The following is a 21,387-nucleotide window of genomic DNA, read 5'->3' as shown; positions in this document are numbered from 1 at the left end:
TCCGATGATGACAAATATCGGTCGAAACGTGTAGTGCAATGTACAGAAGGTTTAAAGGACGCATAGTATGTAAGAAACTTCTATATAAGATTTAGAGGGACGCGTCGCACGTAAACAAGTGACATTTGCTGCATAATCACTGAACTGTTATCCGTTGTACGTTCTGGACTCTATACAAACTCTGTGTGCCGTTGCTACGTTCCGGATAAAAGCAGACTATTCCACGAAATCTCCACAAACCAACAAATGAAGAATTTTTTGTTTGGAAACAGGCTGTAAATTTGGGCTGAGTTACGATTCGCCCTGTGCTGTACAGATGACACAAACACAGGGGTTTTTACACTGTCTGCAAATTAATACGAAAGAAAATAACAGGTATGACCGGAGGGTTGTTAATGTGGAGACGAGGCTGGTCATTACACAGGTAGGCTGGCCCCACGAGCATGGCAGACCCGTTCTCTTAAATGCATGGCGTCTTGAATACATTAGATTCTATAATACTCTTCACATTATGAGCTAATTCACCTCTTCTCTATCTCAGTAGTGCTCATAAAATGTACAAATTTCTTTCCTCTACACTAACATATACTTCTTCTACAGCACGTATTAGTGAGTGCTGTTTACAGCATATGCTACAATTTCATAATCACCATCACGTGAAGGCGATATCATAACGTCTAAAACTGCAGCTGCATCTCTTCTATGAATACAATACAAAAGACAGCTGTTTTTGCCTATGCTTTAATGAGACGCAGAGTCCTGCTCGCTCTGTAGAGGACACGGTAATAAGGCAACTTCAGCCACAACAAGTCGATATTGGGTACAGGAGAATTAAATGCAGTAATTTACAAACATTAGGTCATGGACAAATTCACGTAACTTAAGTCTAAATGCTCTAAGAAAATTTAAAAATACACCATAACTCCACGGAGTAGACTTCTTTTTGAGAAACTGATAGTCGCCTAGCTGAAACTGAAAGACACCGCCACTGGGCCCCATCCTGAACCATAGGAATCCAGTGCACACGTTCAAACCCCATTTCTCCAAGATCTCATTCTAAACCCGACGCATAACGGTGGTGTGCATAGAGCCATCCTTCCATCGTGTGGGATTTGTGACAGTCAAGTGGCGCTGGGGCAGGTATTCTCCAAGCATTTCGGTTTCCCCTACCAATTCTCATTCCGTCAACTCCTCCATACTCATTATCATCCTATATCAATGCTATATAGCCCCGATAATGATGGCGTCATTAAATAACTAAAATAAACAAATAATAAGTAGCTACTGTTGCCCTAACAGCATTAACCAGTTTGTCTTTGTAGCGGAGACGCAACGTGTCTCCTGTGAGGTACGAGCTGAATTTTTATATTATTTAGAAGAAATTCAGTTGTTAAAGGGTTTGAAAATTCTGAATTTCTGCAGAATGCACGTGGGCGAATAATAAAAGCAACAGATCAGTCCGCACAAGGATGGACCACGGGTTGGACGGTCGGGGTTTGGTTCGCGGCAGGAATAAGAGATTTTTCTCTGCTTCACAGCGTTCAGACCGGCTCATTACGAAGAAATATTGAAACTCTTCCCCGACAATTGACACATTTAATCCCTGTAACAGGCTCTGGAGGCCCATAGGATTCTGAGATGTCGAAGCTCCCACATCTTCTAGACAATCGGGTCTCAGACGGCGGTGAGGTTAGCCTTACGCGCCGGCCGCCCTTTACCTCCAGGAAGATTCCTGGTATTCATTTCTGTTAGAGTGTAGTACAGGCGAAAAACGTGTCTTTTTGTGGGATTAAGGACAAAAAGTTTCGCATTTTGAGTAAGGAATTTCATCTGAAAGGTCCTGGCACCAAATCCTACAGCCAGTTATTCTGATTTATAATTTTCCGAATTCTTTCTGTCACTCTTTCTTTCTTTCTTTCTGCTTCTAAGCGATATATATCGTGCGTAGCATGAAATGTGTAGTAAATAATCTTCTCATTTTCAAAAGTGAGCGTTCTTTAGCAGATGCATATTAATATCGGAAATCAGAAAACAGACGAAACATTTTTGTAGAAGAATGGCAAATTATGTAAACATGTACCTCCACTGCTCATTCTTATTAAACTGAAAAAGAAAACCCATATTTTCGAGACTGGCATTCGGTGTTATGCCTGCCGCATGGAAGGGACCTTACCGTGTGTTTCAATTATGCTGGAATTCTAGGCCTCGCGTCAGAAGTATATAACAGAATGAATATGTAATTGCTGTCTTTCTGTACATTATCCACTATCCAGTTTTTATTTAAAACACAATGTTTCGGAGACTGGATTCGGTCTCCGTCTTCAGGTAAAAAGCAGAGGCCAATCGATACAGCCAGTCCCTCCCTTCGTCACAAACTTTTAGAATGAATATTACTAAAGAGTGGAAGCAGGAGGAGCTGGTGCAGATTATAACAGCATCTATAAGATACAGGTCCTAGCACGGCACTGCATCCCCATGCCACACAATGGATGGCACCATTAAGCAAGCGACACGATCTAAACCGAAAGGTTATATACCATAGCTCTTGCCACGATGAATTTTCATGAAACGGAGCTAAGGGTCTCATATGAAACAGGTTCGGTATCGGAGTTTTGTATCTTAATGTAATTAAGAGCCCTTAAGTGACCAAAAATTGTCAGTTATTTACGACAAGCTATATCAAATATTATGAGTAGGACACAACTGTATAATAAAACAAATCAACCTGGCGGTAAAACAGAGGGCAGCAACAATCTATATAAGACTCGTGAAGAAGAGTCGTTCAAGCTGCCAAGACATCGTTTAAATTATACGAATCTACATGCATTATCGGTTTTCCGATCCAGCAACACGTCGGATCCTTCGTGGCTCCAGCGTGCTGGTCTCCGGGCTTGGCAGTCAACTCACAGCTTTCCTTCACAGATTAATAGAGAAGATAATTTTAATTGAAACGCATGGAAAATGAATGGGCAGTTCAGCGATCACTATTTCGTGCCTCTGTTCATTTTGAATAGTGCACTTAGACCAATTTCACCAAAATCCGTATATAGGAGTACATTTACAGTCAGGAACGTTAAGTACGACTTCACCACCCTGCAGTCTTTCGACTTCTTTCTTTAGTAACAATGTTCTCGATTGGCAAAACTTAAATTTCGAACAGCTTAAATTCGAAAAGCAGCAGCTGTCATCTAGTTGTGAATCGTTCATCATTTCAAATGCATAAACCCATAATTTTACTTCTTGCATTATTTGAGAATGAAACTTGGTCTTTCATTCCGGGACAGGAACAGACGCTGAGGATATCTGAGAACAAAGTTTTGCGGACAATATGCAGACCTACCTGTTAACCAAGACGGGTAAGCTGGATGAAACGTGCAGAACGCAAAAGTAAAATGAAAAACACGCAGAGCAATCCACCATTAAAACTTCGAGTTAGGGGACATCTTGAAACATTTGGATGTAGATAGAAAAGTAATACTAACCAAAAGTTCTGGGAAGAACTAACTGACTACTTTCCTTCGATATGACACGGATCGCATAAATAACGACAACAATTCGTTGCAGCAGCAACGTTTTTACCGAGCTGTTGCGTAGCAACGAAAGGAGTTCTACACTTTACCAAGTCCTTTCCTAGCAAGGATAGGAGGGATACAGATGCAGTTACAGACGGACGGTAGCGATTTGTGAAGTAAGCCGCTCAGATGTCACGATAGACATGCCAAGTTCAGGCATTCAGAATTTCATACGGGGGTACACAGACACGTAGATATGATGGAGATCACATAAGCCTAGTTCAGGAAAGTAGGCTATAAATAATCTTAAATTAATAAGCTGTGAGGGTATGGACTGGAATTTACAGGCTCAGGACTGGTTCCCATGATATGCTCCTGTGAAGATGGTAACTGAACTTCGGTTTTCGGTCTTGTTAAAAGCACGGATCCTTTCAACAGCTCACTAACAACTTTTCAAAGAAAGCTCTGTACCTTGCAGTTATACTGCAATACAGTGTCAGCCTTGCTTAGCTGCCAATAAATTCCAGTATCGCCTACTGCAGTGTTCATGCCATCCATAGCAGACGTTCATGAACGATGTAGACCAGAACTGGCCCTATCCTTATTAGATGCAGATAATTCAAATGACTGTGCAAGTCCCTCGAAGGGCACAAGAGAAAACAGCTGTGCAACTAGTCGTGTACAGCACACGTGGTAAAGGATCACGAGCTCCACGGCTCTGCGACATTACAATAAGCGACTTATTTGTGGCACAGAATACACCGCCCGCGAGGGCTGAGCACGACTCAACCGTCGGTCCCTGCACCAGTGAACGGGAGGCGCCTTTCCTCCACTCTGGTTGCCAAATGAGATACATATGCTTACAACGTTGGACCGACTGGCCAAATCTTACATGGGACTGACTTCATTCCTTTTACCCTCTCCACCGAATGTCACAAACCAACTTCACAGTTTTCAAATCTCTTGCCACCAATAAAGCCAATACGGCGTCCATGCGAACTTTTTGTAGTCACACCACGCAAGACTAGTATTCGCCCTTAGTTTCTTGGGGTGAGGTGAGACTGAGTCCACCTGGTACGTGGGCCACTAACTGGCCTGTTGTACCAGCTACGGACGTAGATGATAAGTCTGGAGTAGTCGGTGGAATGAGAATTGCCCGCGGAAACCGAAGTACTCCGAGAAAACATACCGCGGTATCACTATGTTCACCACAAATCCCACATGGCCTGGCCTGGGCTCGAACCCTGGCCGCCGTGGTGTCAAGCCGGCGACTAACCGCCTGAGCTATAACACGGCCCCACGTAAGGCCGCAGTAGACCGGTAACTATATGCATAGCTCCAACCTGCTTCTGCACAGGGGGGGGGGGGGGAGTTCTACGTTTTGCCCAAGGAACGTACTCGATACTTCTGGGCTACGTAAGTTGTGCGGCATAAACAGCAAGTATCTCTCTACCCAGCATTAACAGGATGGTCTTTGTGATATAGTAGTACGCTTTCTATTCTCTAAAGGCTCGGTTTCTAAACGGTGTTTGGGTTAAGTTTCATGGTCCTGAAATTTCGCATCTTCGAAAAGTCCTAATCATCTTGCTGACCTCGCCATCCTTATGGACTACTGCACTGTCCATGCTCCGAGTTCTCCTCCGGGCTCATCGTACTGATTTCCGGTGAGCCTTCAAAAATATCATCAGGAAGAAAATAAATATATCCCACGATTTAATAATGGAACAGTGCAGACGGCACCATTCGCTACATGATCAGTTCGAACTTCGCCTGGGGCAAAAGAATGAAAAGGTTTAATGAGGACATAACATGTAAAACACGTCAGCTGAAGTTGATATAAGGCTATGTCAGAGCTTACGTTGCTGAAACTGAATATACCCGTTCATTATTGTAGCACTGTTACATACAAGAGAGATACAGGGTTCTGGTCCCATTCAGTGTCAACTCTAGTCTAAGTATGATACGTGAATTCCTCTACAGACCTCCGAGGTGCTATGGCTCCATTCATCACCACTCCTCATTCATGACCTCCCTCACATCTCATCTGATGATAAGTAAGGTTAAAATAGCCCATTAACTCCAGCGGCTAACGCACTGTAATGTGAGGAGCATTACGAAACATATTCAAACTCACCTTTTTGAGACTGCCGTTGGCTGTACCCAGAAACGCGACTGTATGTCGTTCAGTGGTCGCCATGGAAACTGAGGTAAGCGATGTGTTAGGGAAGTGTATGGCCGCCTGACTGCTTATTGGGGCAACCCCCGAGATTTTCAACCCCACTTCACAAAAATTCAATATGTTGCCAGTCTCCTGAAAAGAAAAGAAAATACAAGTAAGTTCAAATATTCTGCTGGACATTCTGAATGTCTGGAATGTACTCGTATGTCACATCAAACTGGGTACAACACGAAGAAGCTCTTCTATACACAACACGTACATATACTCGTGTAGTGTTGCATTGTAGCGTCCTGTTGCAATGATTTTCATCCATTATTTGTATACAGTGGCCGTCTTGTAGTGCACCCAATTTCACCTGTCACTTCACAACATGTTTCGGCAACATAGGTGCCATCATCAGGTGTCCCAATTACGCTAATCTATTGCATTGCCTGCCCTCATATATTTCCACAACACCATTTAAAAAGTATTTAAAAAGTCCGTATTTGTCAATTATGATAAATTTACACTCGCTAAAACTTGTTAAGATAATTCATCTTATTTGTCTTAATTAAAACTTGCATGTGGTTCGTTCACTACGGGGTCGTTTTTCTTATTTTCTGTGTAAACCGCGTCTTGTGATGTGTGTTCCCTTCTTNACTACAGCCCCAGTGGGCCTAGGCCTACCTCAATAAACTTCTCCGTTCACTTCGGATTTTCTAGACCTTACACATTCGGTAGGACTCCTTGGGCGGGTGATCAGCTCGTCGCAAGGCCTCTACCTGTACACAAACATAGAAAAACGCATACACACAAACCAACCATCCTTGCCAAGCGGCCTCCGTAGTCTAGGGGCAACGTTCCCACCTCATGACTCAAGGTACGCGGGTTCAAACCCGGCGGAGGTCGTGGAATTTTTACGGGCGGAAAAATTCAGGGAACAAGTCCTCCGGGAGGGACTTTAAGCCGTGTGTCCCGTGTCATAGATTTACGGCACGCAAAAGAACCACATGTCTTTAGGAGACCTCTGAGCTAAATTACAGGCCCTTTCACGCCCAAGTAGTCTCCAATGCCTCTGGTGGATGGGGGAAGCATCAAGGTACCGGGGGCCGACCCCGTTGGCTCTACGGGGGCTGATGGCACGCACCGTTACGGGTAGGGTATGGCGACAGTATAAATTAACATGGGGACGCACAATGGACCCAATAACTGTTTAAGTGCATGGGGAAACCCACCCCCTTCCATAATACATATATACATACCATCCATGCCATGAGTGTGATTCAAACCCACGATCCCGGTTTCCAAGCGAGCGAAGACAGTGCATGCCCCTCTACATTTCACCAGACAGAAGACGTCTAAACAGCCTACGTTTCCATTCCGCCTCTACTGTACTCCACTAAACCAAACTCAACGGACGAGATGTGGAAACAAAATATGCAACCCAATGCAATTGAATTAGAGGGGTCTATGAAAAGCAGAAGTTGTGGTACATCCTAGTAACAAGTGAAACAAACACAGTTCATAATGGACGGAGAGACACAGACAGCGACCACATGCAAGTCAGTGATCCGAAACCCTCTGCTATCATACATAAAGGGACTTTGAACAGTCATATTCATAAAGAAACGGCTTGCGCTGTCATCTCAGGTCAAGTTCATGTGCTCTAAATTCACTGAATTCTTACTCCTATTAAGTAATGTCGAGTTCATTGGAACACGTTCTTCATGTTAAATTACATTTATATTTATACTCATCATAACTAGTACTTATTATCCATAATAGCTGGATAGATTGTATAATAAATTGGGGAAATAAAAAAAAATTAAGTAATGTCATGGCACAGAGTCAAACTGGGAAAGTTAACAGTGACTAAGCTAACACAAAAAATCCCAGTTTGTACCGGATCGGAAGATTAACGACAGAGTTCATAACAACCCACCAATGTACAATATTATTATAGAGTTAAATCCGGCATACATAATCGCCGTGCGGGTCGTTGAAGGGCAACCGAAGCTTCAGAGTAAAACGTCGCCTCCTTCTTCAGGGTGTAACAGTAAGCCAAACGAGAAACCAGCATCGAGCACAAAGCATTCAGAGCGTCTCTGCTTGTTTCCTCCTTCATACTAGTTTCTTCTTTCACTTACTCTTCAATCCTGAAGACAGAGGCGGTACGTCTCACGGCTACACGGTGTTACACCCCAGAAGGCAGAACTCTTCATAACCTTCATTGTGAGAATCTCCAATCCTAAGCCAAATTCGTCCGTCCGTCCATCCGTCCATTTTCACAAGCCCGGGTCAATCCCTAGGGCCGATCACAGTAGCAGCGAGGTCAAAGACATGAATCGTTTTCGCCCGCTCAAACACTGGGAACGTGGGTTCGAATCTCACTCGAGACATGGATTTCTGTGCGTGTTTGTGTTTTGTGTGTAGATAGCAGCCTAGCGATGGGCTGATCCCCCAACCTAGGAGTTCTGCCGATTGTGTATGGGTTAAGAAACTGAGAAAGCGCCCAAGGTCCACCACAGGGACTGTAGAGCCATAGATACAGTTAGTCTAGCCGTAAGGCTTACCATAATGTCGTCAAAGTAACCGGCCAAAATTTTCTATGGATCTGTTCTGTCCCCCATTATAGCTATAACTTTGCCTCCTATATCAGTTTCCCCACTAACCCCCGGTTAAATAAAAGCCGCAGTTAATTGTTCATACAATTTCTTCATGAACACTATCAACTTTGTACTCATGTTCCTATCAGCTCAAATTTCCACAGATATCAGAATAACGTTATGTCCATCGTCCATCAGCTCAACTGTCTTAACTTTTTTATTTTAATGCTAGTGGGGTGGGACTAACGTGGAATGAAAATTGGCAGGGGAAACCGAAGTACTCGGAGAAAAAATGCCCCAGCGCCAATTTGTCCACCACAAATCCCACTTGACCAGACCCGGGATCGAACCCGGGCCGCCGCGATGGGAAGCCAGCGAGGCCTTCAACTGTCTTAAAATGGTGGTGCAAATACACTGCACCACTTCCTCATCTATCATTGACTGACCTTGATCACGTTACCATTGTGACGAAATCGACTGCTGCTTGGTAGAACACTGCTCGTCGCTAAATTCTGAACCATAATCCAGCCCGTCCTACCAGTAAAGCCGGTTTCGACAGAGGAGATTTCCCTGTTTTGAACCCTAATGCGGGCAAAGTTATTTTCCTCAAGACGCCACTTCTACAGTATTATTTAGAGATGCTGGCTCAGGAAATGTGTGGGATCAAATCATACAGCCATTTGAGAAAAATGACCATTTGGTGTCCTGCGACCAATGTGAAGAGCCTCTGTTTTTGGAGTTGGACCGACCTATGACGGATAAGCTCCTGGATACAGAACATTAATAAAATCCGTTGGACCGTACAGGCGCCAGCGAGGCGCGCATCAATACATATATGCACAGAGACCGACAGGCGGCATTCCAAAACCCACTTGTTCGAACTGAATCGTGCTGAAAACTTGTAAATCCGTCAAAATGTCGAGATCCATTCCTTTATCATTACAATACATTTTCGCGCATTCTTCGTAATACGTAGGATGTATGAGAAAGTGCTGTGTACGCAGTGCGTATATGAGAATGTTTGTATACGGTAAACGCCACTACCTCGTACATATTCGTGCGCTCATATTGGGACAGCATAATTTCGTTAATTAATATACCGAACGCTGTAATGTACATCTTATCATTGCAGGCGATACTTACAAGTTTCTTTCAGTGTCAAGAGTATTTTGATCTTAAAAATTAGAAATACATACGTATTAAAATTTATAATCTTATGAAGGCTTACAGAATTAAGTAGCCCGGCAGTATCATCCGAACATCTGACCCAGGTGAGTCACTCAGTGGGTGAACATTTGTCATAATGTCTAGCCTTCTCGAAACTATTTCCGCCTATTTAAGTCTTCCCCGAGAATAACCATAATGCTATGCTAAACCCTCACTCTTCTTCTTCTTCTTCTTCTTCCATGTGGCCATTCTCCAAGAGGTTCTTATACTAAAACCATATGTGCATTTGTTCTCCCTCGTATGTGCTACATGGCCAGCCCATTGTAGTCTTCCAGAGTTCACTGTCCTCACGGTCACCTCCCTTAACCAAGCTGAATGACCTGCCCACCGTAGTCATCAAGATGTCAGTACCCTAACAATGTAAGGTAACATGTGCAAACCATGGAGTTCGTAGTTATGTAATACCCTAACTGCCATTTTACAGCCTTCTTCAGTACACGCAATTATATTCCTGTTAACTTCGTGTTGCCCTGCTTTCCACACAATAAGATGCAACGTTTCACAGTGACACAAATTACATACTATGCATATTAAAAAAACGTGACCTCAGAATCCGAGAATTGGCTTCAGCGCAGCCAGCACTGCAGGTTTTAATACATTCTTACGATGTACATTTCTTATAAGAATATTCATTTAAAATCGGCTTCTCCGCTGATACTGAAGCCAATATTTAAATAATTCTGTTTAGTATAACAGAAAGTTAGGTCCATTTTATTATTAATGGAATTTGATTTTCATGACGTAAACACATGAATATGTAAGACGTGGAAGCCTTTGTCTGTTTTGGGGGAGAGAGCTAATTGAAGTGATGACCTGCATTTTAACAAGCAGCTGGGACTTGGCTGTGGACTAGTTCAGCATCACACGGGAGGGAGTGTAGATATATGTCATGATCGTAGTTGAATGATCAAAGTGAGAAGTAAAAAAATAAGAGCCGGAGGCGGCGGCAGTAGCAGTAGCAGTAGCAGTAGTAGTAGTAGTAGTAGTAGTAGTAGTAGTAGGGTTACTACTGTTTTTTTAGTAGTAGTGTTTCGACCGAAGTGGTCACAGCTACAACTTTTAATATCTGATGATCACCGCGTCGGTCGAAACATGTCCTAGTGACTTCTTTTAGGTAAAAGGTAAAGTTCCCGTGCTTAACTAATTAAGCACTACGTCATGAAGGCGTACGGGGGAGTGAATGTATAGATCCACGTTTTCTTGACTTCGGCACTAGCTGGAGGTGAGTGGTCAGCTTCACGGCCAGGCCGTTTTACCCCCCCCCCAAAGAGCCCATTGGATAGGTCGGGTGGACCCCAGAGCCAGTATGGACGAAGTGGAGAAAATTCTTGGCCCTACCGGAATCGAACTCCGGCCCCGAGGTCGTCCAGCCCGTAAGCCAGTCGCTATACCGACTACGCTATCCCGGCTGCTTGCTGTTATAAAGTTTTAAACTGCTGCACATAAGACTGCAGAACTAATTAAAAACACTAATTGAAACGTGCGCCGGTCACGGTAGCCGAGCGGTCTAAAGCATGCACTGTCTTCGCTCGCTCGGAAGCCGGGATCGTGGGTTCGAATCCCACTCAGGGCATGGACGTTTGTGTGCGTTTTTCTGTGTTTGTCTACAGGTAGAGGCCTTGCGACGAGCTGATCACTCGCCCAAGGAGTCCTACCGTATGTGTAACATCTAGTAAACCGAAGTGAAACGGAGAGTTTCATGGAGGTAGGCCTAGGTCCAAATTGGGGCTGTAGCGCCACAGGAAAGAAAAAAAGTGAAACGTGCAACAGGATGCTACAGTATAACAACAGATGCAGACTGCAGGCGCCCGATCACGCCGGTTCCTCCCTCGCGAATTTTTAACTTTGAAGATGGAAGCGATGTTCCTCCGAAACATTGGTTTACTCAATATCTACAGGGCGCCACATCCCAGAATACGGCATTATTCATAGTCACCGCCGCGAAAAACCTAAAATGTTACATCCTACGGTAAAATTTCCAGAACAGGATAGAAATAATGCGGGCTCATTTGTACAAATTCAGTGCCTGGATTTATGATTTATGATAATACTACGTTCGCTATACACCATCCACAGTGTTTCAACTTAAATCTGTTGTAACTGGCTCAGTGGAGCTTAGTTTATATCACGTGACAATCTGTGCCACGAACCCTACTGGCCAAGCAGAAAGTTCAACTTAAGCAAGTCTGGTGTTGGTATGGATGCTGCTGCACTGATAGCAAAGCAGAACTGTGTTTACCATAAAGATCCAAACATCAAACTTATCCGGTTTCATTTAACCAGTCCAGCAGTTTAGGAGGCCAAACAAGCGTTTAACCAGAAGCTGCTTTCCCGTTACGCAATCAACTTCGCACAGGGAACAATTAAGAACCAAACAACTGTCAACTCAGCGAAAACCACGAGACCACAGGTATGTCCTATATCAATCCCACCACAATATCCAAAGCAAATTCCTGTCATCACTTGAGTTCCTACCTCTGAACTTCGAAGGCGAGGGCTCATGTTAGACGTTAAGGCGTCGCAATCCGTTAAAATTATTTTAAATTTCTAGTTCCTCCGCTTGCATGAATTAGGCCCTCATTCAGAATTAATAGAGTTCCTTATTCACAGCAACAAGCACGGAAGGAGAATCTTCTGACGGGATCAGTAGCCCCAAATCGCACTGAGTACTGAACTGCGTGGGGATCGAATTCCTCACTGCGTGGACTGACGTGTAAACTGGTAGGCTACCTCGAACTCCCAACACACAGATAAATGAAAATAACTGAAGTACAGCATGCATTACAACAAGAGAGAAACGTGAAGTGATCGCTGTTAAAACAAACAAGAGGAACAGCGAAAACATTTAAATAAGCTGCAAACTGAAACGTTTTATTAGCAGTCTGCATCTACAGCGTTTCGATGTAACGAAATTAAGTGTTCTTTTTTTTAATCATCGCGCCAACGTACTGGAAATCCCAGTGCAAGTCGTGCACCAGGTGATATTCACAGCATAAGAAAAAGAACTGCTTCGCTTCCAAATTAGCCAATAAAGTATTGGAAGTAGGGTCACGATGAATTCACAGCGACTGCACTGACCACAGACAATACTCTATGTATGGTGTAAAGGGAACAGGTACAAAGAGAATTGGCGTAAAATGAACATTAAATGATTTGTATTTCAGTAAAGTAAAACATATTACATGCTACCTGCAAAGTAAAGCCGGGAACAGCCAACGTTCCGTTTTGAACAACACAGCAGCGGCTTTGTTTCTTCATTTTATTTTGTTTTAAACTTTAAAGCCCAGCTGTTTTTAAACTTACTACAACTTCAAAACCTCTGCAGTCTGCCTACCCACAGAGTGAGTTACGTGTGACGTACGAGTGACAGACTAAAACAGTGATTATTTTCCTACACAACATTAACATGTCGGTCTTTGTAAGGGAGCCACGGAGGTTTGTATGTGATGAAACGAATTTCTATATAATTCAAAGGATTACGTTTCGTTCTGGGTTGTCCCGGTTGATTGAGGGTTTTTCGTAATTTTGTTCACAGCCTCCATGCAAATGCTGAGGTAGTAATTTACTGCAAGTTGCCTCAGAATCCAACTACAGTCCCCTCCACTCCCACAATATATTATCTAAACAGTGAACAGTGTGCCGTAAAATAAGTAACAAAATGGAAAAGGCTACTTCACAACTTCAAAGACACAGGATTAAGCCTACACAACGTTGCTTAATTTTGGATAATCATAAAAAGGACATGCAGTTCTGGAAGAAACCTCAGTGGTTTCTTTAAACATATTACCCCAGCTTGAGACTGGAAAGAGTGAGAAAGTACGAAAAGTTCTGTCAGCCTAGCTGAGATTCGAACCAGACACCTACGAAATACAAGTTTAGAGGGTTAACAAATCTGTTTCACCTGCACGCATGTCAAGGGCTTCCACAGGACTACTCCTCGCTTGCTGAACCACACAGTTACTTTCTTAAAACATATTTCTTACCTGTGATTTAAACGTCGTGTAGTAAATGATAAAAGAGTTGATGCGGTGTTCTTTCTTTAACAAGTTCCATAATTAATAAGGACTTGCTGCATTATTAAAATGTACAACCACTCACAAGACGAGGAAAGTACAAGACAGCATTGTATAAATGCAAACACAAGCTGACTCAGTAAACAGAACATAATACCAACACAGAGCTACCTACCTCCCGTAAGACAAGCAATGAAAAGTACACGATTTCTTAAATTGCTTCACTTCTTTATAACGCTAGACTGCCTGCATATCGATTTAAAGTCAGTTAGCAAATGACGAACCTTTATCACTACAGACGTGAACTAGTCTAGAATTTTAACGGAAGATGGTCTTAATGCATCGAATGAAACCATTTATACCATGTTTTTATTTATGAGTCCCGTAATTACAATGTAGTACGGATAATCTGTCTCTCAAATGCACGAACGAGTCAACAGAACATTCAGAATAACGACCCACAATAAAGATGCAACTGCCCTCAAATAATTAGAGCATACGTACTAAAAAAAACTTGCCATGGTGGATTTAAGTGTTCTGAAAGATTAGTCGTGTTGCATTTCAAATGTGATAATAAAGCTTTCATATATGTGACGGCAAGCGTGAGATTTTTCAGCCACTAAGCAATTACAGGTTACCACAGCAACGGAATGTCTAGCGCCCAAACACGTTACACGAATGTAAGCATGATAAGAACCAGGAACCAGTATGTATTTCAGCGATGGGTTAAGTGCACCATACTACACTACACCACACCACACACCACACCACACAACACCACACCACACTATACTAGTATAAGACGGTTTATAATGGCTGTATGTAAGAGTTATTCGTGGGAGATGGCGCTAAACGTCCGCCTCTACACAACATTCAATATCATTTAGGATTGTAAAGGAATACATGAGAAAGCAGATGGCAGTAGTGCGGCAGAGTATATATACGACATGACGAAACACCCGCTGAATTCTCGGAAGGTTTTAACACTAGTTTCGTATTAACATAGTGTCCAGTAACGTTATCCAGACACCGGAGATGATTATTATTTCGTGGTGTTTATGTTTACATATGACCTATTTTCAACTATCTGCTTGCTGAGAATAGCTTTATTTCAATTAGTATCGGATTATCACCGCTTTGTAAAATCTCGTCTTCATACAAGAAATGGACTTGGACCGACACTATTGTAGCGAATCAGTTAACAACCTGTCTTGTCCAGTAAACTCGAAGCGACTAGCCAGGTTTCCTGCCCTACAGGCGCACTGCAAAGTGACACAACACAAACAGCACTTCTACTGACAATTACTGCAATCGGAAATTTGTTTTCTTTAACCGCGGAAAACATAACACACGTCTTCAAGTAAAAACAAAAAATGTATTACAGACTGTCTGCCGGATTCACTTTCTTAATTTCGAACGTGGTTCTCTTTGTAGCCTACTTTCCTTATTTTGAAAAATAAAAGTAGACTTACTGCGTGCCCCTGAAAACTATTAATGACTGTTGATGCTGAGTTTTGTAAGATGTACGTGCTCTCGAGGATGGAAGCAAACGACGAACACCCCAGTTTGGAAAACCTGCGCCCGGGCCAATAATCGAACTCTAAGCCTCTGGAATACAAACCAGGGTTGCTAACCTCATAAGAGCGATATTCTGTGTTAAAATTTTTATAAAATACCAGTCCGAACATCATTTCCCCCGCCCCCAACTTTACTCTGTAGAATATTCTTCAGAAAGTTGTCAGTCCCTCACAGCAGCTCGTCACTGAACCCTGCCCTGCCCTACGTCAGTCTCGGTGTTCAAATTTACACTCTGTTTCTCTAAGATCCATCTCGATCGCGTCCTCCCGACTACGTCTAAGTCTCTAACAAGCCCTCTTCTAATGGGGTTCCTCGACAGCAATTCTCTTCATGTCCAGCCAGCACGTTCTCCTTCGTGTAAACGCCCAAACATCTTCAGGCAAAGGCTACGCTGTATCCAGTTCTTCCTCTCAGTTTCAAAATTTCTCCCAGCCCTCGGATCTCACTCTTCATCCATGTTCCCTCCCCTTTCTACAAACACAATTAAAATAGCTTTCTTTCTTCCAATTTTCGATACAGAATGGTAATTCTTGGGACCGTCTGTTTCACGGTACGCCCACTTCTCCCTGCACACACCAGAATATTTACCGACAGAATCGCTGTCTTACACTTACAGTTCTGTGTCAAACGAAAACTTTACGTGGTTATGTACCTACGCTGTCAGTATCGAGACTATGGTTACGTACCGACGCTGTCAGTATCGAGACTATGGTTACGTACCGACGCTGTCAGTATCGAGACTATGGTTATGTACCGACGCTATCAGTATCGAGACTATGGTTATGTACCGACGCTGTCAGTATCGAGACTATGGTTACGTACCGACGCTGTCAGTATCGAGACTATGGTTCTGTACCGACGCTATCAGTATCGAGACTATGGTTCTGTACCGACGCTGTCAGTATCGAGACTATGGTTATGTACCGACGCTATCAGTATCGAGACTATGGTTCTGTACCGACGCTATCAGTATCGAGACTATGGTTACGTACCGACGCTATTAGTATCAAGACTATGGTTATGTACCGACGCTGTCAGTATCGAGACTACGGTTACGTACCGACGCTATCAGTATCAAGACTATGGTTACGTACTGACGCTATCAGTATCGAGACTATGGTTACGTACCGACGCTGTCAGTATCGAGACTATGGTTATGTACCGACGCTGTCAGTATCGAGACTATGCAGCGTCGATAATCAGACGGCTGATAATGAATTAGTATGGAGATGGTGGTCGTGGTCTAACCGATGTACTACCCCGGCATTTGCCTGGAGCGACTCAGGAAACCCACGAAAGGCCTCAATGAGTACAGTCGGTGTCGCGTCCGAGATCCGGACGGAGCATCTCCGGAGTACAAGTCCAAACGCGACTCCTTATTACCGTCAGTATCAACTTATCATGTCAATGAGCACAAAAAAAAAACACAAAGAGAGACGTCGTACTTATTTGAGATTAGATTTAAGACAAACTCAAGAATCCATGCTCAACAAAATGTTATCTGGAAAGCTATGAATCCTCCAGGCAAGGTTCTCAGTTGTTACGAGGGTTACTGTACTTACTAATGGCGGAGCCGAAAGACCTCAAGATCATTATCTCCATTACACAAGCAACAAAGTGTGCTTACATCGCAGTACAAGCAACATTTATGGTAATATATATCATATCACATATAGCATAATTAACCATTTCAGGAACATAATGTTCGTAAAGCAGTGTGTTCTGAATGTGGTTTAATGACGCCCGTAGGGAAGGAAACCGTCAGCTTGGCACAAAAGACAAGCTTGCGTCAAACAGAAGACGCTGGTAGCATACTGTCGCCAAAAGATTACAGTGCATGGTGACGTGTCCTGGTACAGACGGTGATATTTATTCAGCTGACCAAGAAATTTCTTGCGTTTATGGAACCGAAGGTTCGTTTCAGTGTTCGCCACTGAACATCGTCTTGAGTCAGGTGAAGCCGCACCGCACTCATTTCTCTTCCTTCTCAAAGACTGGTTACTTGAAGCATAATCCTGTTGCTGTTACGTATTTCAATATTAACCATTACTTTTTCACTGATGAATGAAACAACGAATGGTTTACTGCTAAATACCTGCCTTGGTTCCGAGCTTCAAACGTGATATATGTCCTGCCGTATTTAGGTCTTCCTATGCCCCATCTTCCTTTCGAACTATATATAAATCATACAGCAGATCCTATCGCCTTGCAGTTTCAGTAGTCCATCTACCTGGCACTAATGTTAATTTGCAATTTGGTGTGTTTCGTCAGTTTAGTAAGTACGGTGGCATGTCTGACGTACCGTAATCTGGTAGGTCGTTACCAACGTTTCGGAGGAATCTTCCGTCTTCACTCGAGTCTTTAACATGTCCCCATCATAGTGCTCCAGTAACAAAGAAGGCCTCATTGGCCTTGCGCCATTTTTGCGTGACTTCAGCAACTACTGCCGGCGAGTTGGACACACTTTTGGAAGCCTCTGAATTTTACAACAGAAAAAAAAAGGGTGCACACGACCTATAGCTACACTTTTGGGCATCTCATACAGTGGGACTACTGAAGAATTGTTGTGGCTTAATTCATGATGAGTTCGGGTCGACTGGGTAAATTGCTGCTGGATCTCACCACCACAGTCAATCCTGGTTTCGGGTCTCGCTGGGACCCGTGACCCTATTTTTGTCCGTCCCAAGGCTCTTGCGTGTTTTGAAATAGGGCCTCCTCTTCGATGAGTACAGGTTTATGTTACGTTACATGGTAGGATGACAAGCGATACTACACAACTGTAAAAAAAGATCTTGCAGCATAGGTTCTACTGTACATTTTACCATTTTCCAATGGCCCTTCCAGCCCAATCAGGGCCCTGGCTCTTACTCTGTTCCGTAACCATGTTTCACAGACGGTAGGACTCCTTGGGCGAGTGATGTGCCCGTCTCAAGCCCGCTAACTAAACACAGCACAGCACAAACACAGAACAAACGCACACCTATGCCTTGAGTGGGATTCGAACCCACGATCCCAGCGTCCGAGCGAGCGAAGATAGTTCATGCCTTATACCGCATCGCTACTGTGACCGGCTGAACATTCTACATTATAATAATATTAACAAGACCAAATGAAGTTATTCACTTTACGCGTTTCGCTGTTTCAGTTCCCATCACTTTCATAGTCCAGCCTTTCCATAAACTGGATGAAATGAACGCATAATGGGGAGCCGCTTAAATTCGCATACTTCGTTTTCCAAACAACGGCCGGATTTCGATGGAATTTTTACAAGACTTCTACACGAAAACAAATTGTTGGAATTTTTAATATGGAACACGTCTGTTCAATACAGCCTCCGCGTCACAGCTCAAATCGATTTTATTTTCATAAATGGTCAGTAGTAAATAAAAAGCTCAGCATGTAACATAATACAGAGCATATCGCTGTCTACAGCTTCCATTTAAAATATCCTTTCCATACAAAGAATATGCAAAAACACACAAATAAAAAGATCTTGTGCCTATGCTATGTTTCTGTAATTAGCAATAATACAATTTGAATTCACTTCAAGCTCAGTGAGATAAGTATACAACATTGCACAAAACACTGAAACCTGTAGAATAGCCTTCCAGTGTTAATTCGATGGTACCGCATTCTGAGTGGCGTAAGAACGGGCCTCCAATGGTAAAGTTCTGTCTGAACCCGAACACAGCATTAATAAACAGAAACACCCCATGAACTGGAAATGCATAACACGTTTACCCGTTGTCCAGGCGACACAGCGCTCTCTGAGCCGAGCCTTTACGGATTTACGCATTTGAATCACGACAGACACACCCTGCACTGTAGACGGTTCCGCTACAGCACCAAGAGTAGGAACGCGTTTCAATTAAACGAATTCTTCACAAACATGCGCATGTGTGTATTGCGGTCTTCTCACTTACTGCATCGTGCACTCTCGAAGGTGGTAGAATCTTCTGCTTCTTCGTTTCAGCCTGTTCCTCCGAACAGTGGTACCTATGAGACTACACGGTATTGTAACCCATGCAAAAATTCTGAAAGAAACTCCCCGCTTTCGAAATAAGAAATCAGAAACACGAAGCCTTCTAGCCAGAGGATGCAGCAAATTGGCAAGAACGTGCAGGTAGGGACACTTCAACAATTTAGTAGAGCTGGTCAATGACTGAGTGCAGAAAACGTGTACAGATCAATCCCAACTACACCTGATATGTGTATAATTATTAGCTGTGGGCTGACTATGGTATGTTTCATTGAAACGGTCAGCTCTCATTGCATGTAACGTTTGGATTCCAGCAGGGAAATGTTTCGAGAGCTTCGTGGTATTTGAAGCATGCAGAGGTAACCGAACTATCAGCAACAACGAATTTACATCCGATATCATCGAAGAATAGTTAATAAAGATTCATTCGGTAGTATACGCAAACTTACTGCGTAATTCTGAAGACTGATCTAACGTTATTTTTCTGGCCATGCAAACATGTCTTCTGTGGTTCTGAGAAACTGTCTACAACATTCACAGTCGTTGTTTCCAGTTCTAATATCGTAGGTTTACTTACTTACTTACTCACTCATGGAGTTGAGCCCTTTTTGAGGAGCCGCCAATTCTGCAGCTACTCAAGAATTTCCCAGCATTTTATGGAACCCGAAGATTCATTACCGTGTTCACAAGAGCCATCCACTGATCCCTATCCTGAGCCACATCAATCCAATCCATACCACCCATCCTCTCACTCTAAGATCCATTTTAATATTATCCATCCACCTATGCCTTGGTCTTCCCAGTGGTCTCTTTCCTTCCGGCTTTCCCACCAAATCCTATGTGCATTCCACTTCTGCCCCATTCGGGCTATATGCCCTACCCACCTCATCCTCCTTGACTTGATCATTTTAATTAAACTTCGAGAAGAGTACAAGTTATGAAGCTTCTCATTATGCAGTTTTCTCCAACCTCCTGTCACTTCATCTCTCCTCGGTCCAAACGCCCTCAGTCTATTTTCCTCCCTTCATGTCAGAGACCAAGTTTCACACCCATACAGAACCACAAGCAAGATTATAGTTTTGTATCTAATCGCAGGTTATTGCAATTAATGGCCTTACAGGGTTTAGGAAGTAATAACACACGAATGCAGTTTCCGTCTTTGTTATACGATGAACTCATGACTTCTCTCAAAAATGAATAATCCTACGCACACACACTCAGGTACATATGACGTTACCAGATTGGGTAACACTGCATGCATTCGTGACTGTGAAATGTTACTGGAGGAGAGAAGATATATTGTTACACAGGACAGGAACGGTTATATTTTCCATAGAGGATAAGGCCTTTTATTTTAAGAGTCAATGCCTTCTATAATATTAAATGTGTAAAAAACTAATTCAGAATCGTGGAATTTTTAGCAACAGTCTCCAATTTGAGTCTTGCCCTCAAAGTACGACAACGTTCCGATGTTCGAAATCGCATTCCACCGCCTTTCCCATTCGAACCCGTCGTAAAATTTCGCTGTTGAAATTGGTAGTACACAATCTACTTTATATTTCATCATAAGACTGGAAACGTTAAATGTCCACTTGTCCCTTTTAGAGCATAACTACAGAGTTTTATTAGCAATTTTAACGCCGGCTGAAAGAGGCGGAAGGTCTGCAGGTTATGTTTTAAGAATGCGTTTGGGTCGGTAAGTATGTAAGTGCGGAATCTGGAGATGAGAACGCAGAAAATTCCGCGAAGCCTAATAATGAAAGAAGCATACATCTGTCGGCGATGGCCTCCCACATTCTTCCGTTTTGAAGGCAAACTCGGCTACTCCTGACAAAAGAACTCCGTCTCTTGCAAAATTCCGCAGTTAGAGAAGAGGACGTTTTAGTGGCGCTGCTGTCGGTGTTGGCATTTCATTTTATATTTCACAGGCGCAACCGCTAACGCGACTCTGTTTCTTGATTCAGGTTAAATCTCCCACCGCCGGGCTATTGAACCTACAAAAGTACCAACGTGTGTTCTTCAAAGAATATGTTAAGCTTTATAACAGAAGGTCACAACCTCAGCGAGTCTTTTCAAGGGATGCAATCATTTCGCCTATTCATGTGTATCTCCACTCAGGTTCCGCAACTCGCCTGAATCATGAAGTCAATGAAAACGTGTGCCTAAAACTTCTCCACAAGAATTACTGCAAAGCAGACTGAACAATTCTGTCTCGCTTTAAACATTACTAGACCGCCTCTGTGGTCTAGTGGTCAGAGTTCCTGGCTAAAGATCCAGAGGCTCCAGGTTCGATTCCCGGCTCTACCAGATTTTC

At 43.2% G+C, this 21,387-nt stretch overlaps 1 protein-coding gene across 9 annotated transcripts in view; it reads right to left on the bottom strand.

The window, feature by feature from the left end:
• LOC111872852 (plexin-B) overlaps positions 1-21,387 on the bottom strand; it is a 620,835-nt gene that overhangs the window by 458,155 nt on the left and 141,293 nt on the right. For all 9 annotated transcript variants that reach the window (XM_023867057.2, XM_023867062.2, XM_023867060.2 and 6 more), the window contains exon 3: positions 5,647-5,823. In XM_023867057.2, coding sequence (XP_023722825.1) covers positions 5,647-5,823 — 177 coding nt within the window. The remainder of the gene's footprint in view (positions 1-5,646; positions 5,824-21,387) is intronic.

This window comes from Cryptotermes secundus, unplaced genomic scaffold, assembly GCF_002891405.2.
Source record: "Cryptotermes secundus unplaced genomic scaffold, Csec_1.0 scaffold298, whole genome shotgun sequence".
NCBI classification, from domain to species: Eukaryota; Metazoa; Arthropoda; class Insecta; order Blattodea; family Kalotermitidae; genus Cryptotermes; species Cryptotermes secundus.
The sequence above is the reverse complement of the archived record's forward strand: the minus strand, read 5'-3'. Positions and strand labels throughout refer to the sequence as shown.